Source organism: Pundamilia nyererei, unplaced genomic scaffold (assembly GCF_000239375.1).
Source record: "Pundamilia nyererei isolate P.nyererei 1_Seehausen unplaced genomic scaffold, PunNye1.0 scaffold00202, whole genome shotgun sequence".
Classification (NCBI taxonomy): domain Eukaryota; kingdom Metazoa; phylum Chordata; class Actinopteri; order Cichliformes; family Cichlidae; genus Pundamilia; species Pundamilia nyererei.
The window spans coordinates 396,758-402,440 of NW_005187603.1; the positions used below are offsets into that span (position 1 = coordinate 396,758).

Below are 5,683 nucleotides of genomic sequence, written 5' to 3' on the forward strand. Positions count from 1 at the left end.
CTAATTAGTTTTGTCATTTTAAATTCAATTTAGTTGAGTTTATTTGTACATTTATTAATTTTATTTATACAGTGCCAAATTCACAATAACAGTCACCTCAAGGCGCTTTATATTTTAAAGACCCTACCATAATACAGAGAAAACATATTGCAGTTTAGTTCCAGTCAGTTCCCAGAGTGAGTTTGTGTATTTAAGTTTAAAGTTTTCTGTTTGAAAACTTTTTGTTTGTTTGTTTTGATTAGTTTGAGTGTTGGTTTTTTTTAAGTATTTGCAGACCTTTTGAAAGCAGAGGACTCAGAGTTTTATAGACATCTGAAACCTCAATAAATACGTCCACCAAACCTCATCAGGCAAGATCTGATTGATCTGACAAATATGACCAAATATTTACAAAATACAAACTAAAACTAACGATATTTCCTTCATCATTTTGTTCTATTTTTGTTAGTTTGCTAAGTTCAAAAATATAGTTTCAGTTTCTAATGAAACAAAATGTCTTCTCAAGTCTAGTTTTAGGTAGCAATAATTACCTTGCCGTCTACAGTTGTTGTAAAACTGAACATGTGTTTATTGAACAATTAATTGAACATCACTTTCATCAAAATTTTAGAGCTTTCAACTTTGCTGTGATTGTCTTAATCACTCAATATTTGCCTGTTTGTACCGATGCATCCAAGCAAAGCAACAGAAAATATAGAACCAAATTTAAAAACGTGGCTTTAATATATTAAAAACCAACATAAAATCTGCTTCTTTGGTGACATCGTTTTATTTACTTTTTTTGCCCTGCATCTAATTCTGATTTCTATTTTGTAATTGGTTGGCTCTTTCTAAAACTGGTTTGGTGACCTCTCTTCAAGAGGAGGGAAGTACACAGACGTTTATTATATAAACACAAAGTGACAAAGTATTGAACTACGAGGCACTTTGACGACTCTCAAGGCACGCAACGCTCTCGACACAGCAACCAACCACATCTACGAAGAATCTACAGAATGGCCAATTGTGGTAAGTACATTATATATATATGTGTGTGTGTGTGTGTGTGTGTGTGTGTGTGTGTGTAGATATATATGCATATACATATTTGAACTTATTCTCTTGTAATTAATGTTTGCATGTGTTGTTAACAAACAGAAAAAAAACATTTCCTTTATCACATGAGCATTACCTTGTTTCAGGATGTATCTGAAGGTGTTTTTCTTTGTCTTTTTGTACTGACATATTATCAAAGCCTGTCACCATCACCATACAAATGAGCTTTTCTCTCAAATAACTCTTAAAACATTAAATTTAAATCTAAGGTGCTTGAAAAGAACAGCGATCAGACTTCTTTGAGTTTCTTAAAGACGTTTCACCTCTCGTCCTCTGGACAGTTGTCTTCAAGAAACTCAAAGAAGTCTGATCGCTGTTCTTTTGAAGCGCCTTAGATTACCATGACCCGGATGACTGAGACATTAAATCTTGATGCTCTGATGCTGCTCAGAACATCCGCAATGTCAGAAATGTGAAAAATTGGGCATTCGCAGTGACTCCCTTTTACGCTTTTCTTTCACTTATCATCTTTGAGCACACATATAGCAATTCATTGATTCACTTCAGTTTGATTAAATTAAACTGACACGATTTTTGGAGCAAAATTTAAAACAAAGTTACTGATAATAAAATAAAGTTTTAAGATTGCGTATTGACAGTATAGATTTATTTAACTGTGCAGCTGAAACAATTGAAGCTGTTCAGCATTCACTTAATTCTAGTTTTTATTGCTTAGTAATCATATTTATGTTTAAAGTTAGATGCTTTCACATTGCCCTTCACTACTTGGTTTGCCATATATATTATTTTGGATATTTGGAAATGTATTTTATTTTCTACCATAATCTGATACTTTAACTTTATGGCATGGAGCAGTTTACTGGATTACTAATAGATTTTATTAATTAATGACATTTTTTTTCATTGATCAAGCAACTTCAAGACTTTGACAGGCAGGAAAAACAGCTTTCCAGGCTTTAATTTTCATGAATATGTTAGTCAAGGGCTCTTCAAACCATATTCTCAGATGAGTGCAACAGTACAGATATTTCTTTCAAAAGAAAGTAAGAAATACATGCAGTTTAAGCTAACATCAGTTCCTGTTTACATCCATGCCTGCTTGTTTGCATGCAGTACTCATATGTCATATAATATTATAACTACAATGAAATATGTTATTTCAATTCTCTCACAGAGCAAGAGAAGCTGAGGATTGTCCTCATTGAAAAGACTGAAACCGCCCTTTCGAAAAAGATTAAAGGCATCCTGGAAAAATCCTTCAATTTGGTGATGGCTCTGACCAGAGATAATGGCTGTGTAATCGTCAAGGAAGAAGAACTCAAAGATTTTGAATCATCCATCTTTTCTCCTGGTCCCCATGTGTTTTTGCTCATATACATGGGGCATTTATCTCCTTCATCGGGTGATGCGGAAAGAATCCAACACATTAAAGAGTTCTTTGGTGAAGCATCAACGCCTTACTTTTTACCTTTGATCATCCACAAAAATGCAACATTAGACACGAAGAAAAAAGAAGACATATTGTTTTCTATTGAGAAAGATTTAAAACTTAGCAGGGAGACATACTGTGCATTTTGCTGCAAAGGTGGGAAGGTCAATGAAAACGAAATAAACAACCTAGTTGTCAAGATCAAGGAGGTGGTCAACAAGAACAAGAACAAAGAAATATACACAAAGGAAATGTTTGATGAGGCACAAAAATCAAACAGCAAGGGAAAGACAGGTGATGGAGACCAAGGTCATAGCAAGAATGCAACAGACACAGCTGCTAAAATTAGAGAGTTCTTTTCATTTAAAGACTTACCAGATTTTTGTGCCAAAATGACGATTAGAGCACAGAAAGAATGAAAGTTCATGTTAACATGACTGATTTACTCAAATGAAATAAGTCAGACAGACAACGAAGAGAGAAATATTTGATGGCTTTAATCCGAGTTATTAATCTGACAGACTTGGTTCCTCTGCAGACTGAGATCAGAACAACACATTATAAACAAAGTACTTTATAATTAACATAACCTGCATTAAAGGAGAAGAGACATTTACATTAAATTTAATGAACTCCAATTTTTCCAGCTGCAATATTATATTCTGAATGATTTTAATGCAAATACTTCTATGGTGTTTTTTTCTTTGCTTTTTTTTTCTTTATTGATAACAAGGATGCATGAGACAGGTGTGACCTTTGTTGTGCGTTCACTGTAAATGCAGCGCTGTGATACCACCTCAGCTCAGCTGCTGCAGTTAGAGGGAAACCTGACAGCTGATGTTTTCTGGAGAATCTGCAGCACAGTCTGTAGTTTCCTATCAAAGCTGCTAAAAGTTCTTTTCATTTGTTTTCTGAAATGTGTTAAAGCCTGATGGATTTTGTGCTTCCACTCAGTGGACTTGTTTAAAAGAACGATTGTTAAATTTCACTCACAGCTCTTCGTCCTTTCTTTGTTGTGCCTTTTCTTTATTTTTATCATGTCATGCAGTTAAAATGCTAATCAGTGTGTGAAAAGATGTTGCTCCAATCAATTTTGAACAACAGAATCAGATCAATCAATAAATATTGATTTGAGTAAATGCATTACTTTCCTGGCACTCTTTCATTACTCAGCTTTATTTTGTGTTTGTAAATGTGGCGAATCTGAATTCACTGACTTTAAAGATTTATTTCAACAAAATGAATATGAATTATATTGTTAACATAAACACATGAACAACAAACAAACAACACGTTGCACAAATTTAAATAAGAACAACAAAGATACCAACCCCAAGTTGCTCTCTGATGCATCCATTGGAGAAGTGGCGGTCCTAGCATGTTTGGTGCCCTGGGCGAACACCCCTCTGGCGCCCCCCCACCCCGCCGCCCACCCCCGGTACACTCCACCCCACCCCCACACATAAAATATATGTGTATATATGTATGAAAAGGATTGTACCTACGTATAAAACGTACATATAAATATTTTACTGTAAAAACTGTTGTTGTTGGTACTAAATTTAACCAGGTAAACATAAACACACACACACACATATATATGAAGAGAGAGAGAGTATGCATAGTATGCAAATGGCTACCAAACAGTCATCATAATTCGTCATACAATGAGAACAGGACAAATCAACTATTGACACTGACTAATAAATATTGTGCTGAACACAGTCCAAAAGATTCAGTCAGCTACATCAGTGTCTACTGTTTGCTATCATAGCCATGTGACACTTCATTATCCCTACTAATTAATGTTATGTATCTGTGTTGTGGTCAGTGCTATCCTTTATGCCTGGGGTCGGCAACCCTAGGCACGCGTGCCACAGTTAGCACGAGAAGGGTTAACTGATGGCACGGCCATAACTGGACTGGCCATCGGGCATTAGCTCGGTGGCCCCATGATTTTTTTTTTGTAGCGGTATAAACAATGAAAGGTGGTGGATTGGCCAGATGCTGCCCGTTGTGTAAAAATAACATCGTGGAGCTTCCACAGATTCAGTAACATTAACAAGTGGTGGAGGCCGGCAGGTGGATGAGGGAGATCAGAGGCAGGAGCAGAGACGGCCGCCGGTCCGAGCGTCAGGTGAACTGAACTTCAGGTAAGAAGTTATGACCTGCAGTCTCTCTGGGTCAGATATGAACCAGGTTTAGTTTATTTTCGTTGTGCTGACTTTTTACAGTCAGTTACAATAACTCGTACTGCTACTAGCTAGCATGACGGAGTTTCTATACAGCTGGGTGGTGCTTTGATGTTACTGATAGTGAACTTTATTGTATTCATAAGGTTCGTTAGTAGAGTCGCCAAGCGTCCCGTAAAAAGACAGAATCCTCCCGCATGTGTTCCCTCTGTCTGTCAACGCTGTCACTGTGTCTGCTTGTGAGTCTGTGTGTTAAGTTCAGCATCTTGTCTGGTTCATCTGTGTCTGTGAGTTTCCTGTTTTATTCTGAAGGTCTCTGTCTCATGTGAGTGTGTTCAGGTTACGCTTCCCCTGTCTCCCAGGTGTGTTCCCCTCCTGCCTCCCATCCCTTGATTACAGCTGTGAGTGTTTAAGCCCTGTGTGTTCTCCCTACTGTTGCTGGTTCATCTGTGTTCATTCCCTGCTTCATTCTGCATCTCCTACCTGCATCTCCTACCTGCATCTCCCTGCTTCACCATTTCAGGTCTGTGTTTTGTTAGCTTTCTCCAGTTTAGGTTTTGCTTCCACACCTTTGCCCTTTCTGTTTGTATTCCTCCTCAATAAAAGCCCACTCACATCACTTATGCCTGCATCTTGGGTCCACACGGCTCGCCTCGCTGACCGTGACAGATAGTCTTTCGGGCAGCCAGACTCAAAATGCCATATAACAGCTTGGTCTCTTTATCCACATTTAATGAGTATAAATATCCAAACAAGAGTTCATCTCGATTAAAGGGAAGTTGCATACTAGGAGTAGTCTGTAACTCAGAGTGAATCGAAACCCAAAAAGTGTTGATCAATGGACAGCACCAAAACAACTGGAAATGTTTTATTCCTTGGGCCCCACAGTTTCTCCAGCAGCTGGAGTAATTACAATAATGTTTACTTTTGGTTTTTTTCCTGTCCCGTTTGGCTCTTTTGCATCAGAATTATTGTCTAAAGGCAAAGAAAGATGCCCAACGGATTT

At 37.4% G+C, this 5,683-nt stretch overlaps 1 protein-coding gene across 1 annotated transcript; it reads left to right on the forward strand.

Moving 5' to 3' along the window:
• Positions 1–933: 933 nt before the first annotated feature.
• Positions 934–3,394, forward strand: LOC102210863 (uncharacterized). Its single transcript, XM_005747682.1, has 2 exons — positions 934–1,008; positions 2,231–3,394. The coding sequence occupies exons 1-2, from the start codon at positions 996–998 to the stop codon at positions 2,902–2,904; spliced, it is 687 nt and encodes a 228-aa protein (XP_005747739.1). The 5' UTR covers positions 934–995; the 3' UTR covers positions 2,905–3,394.
• Positions 3,395–5,683: the final 2,289 nt, after the last annotated feature.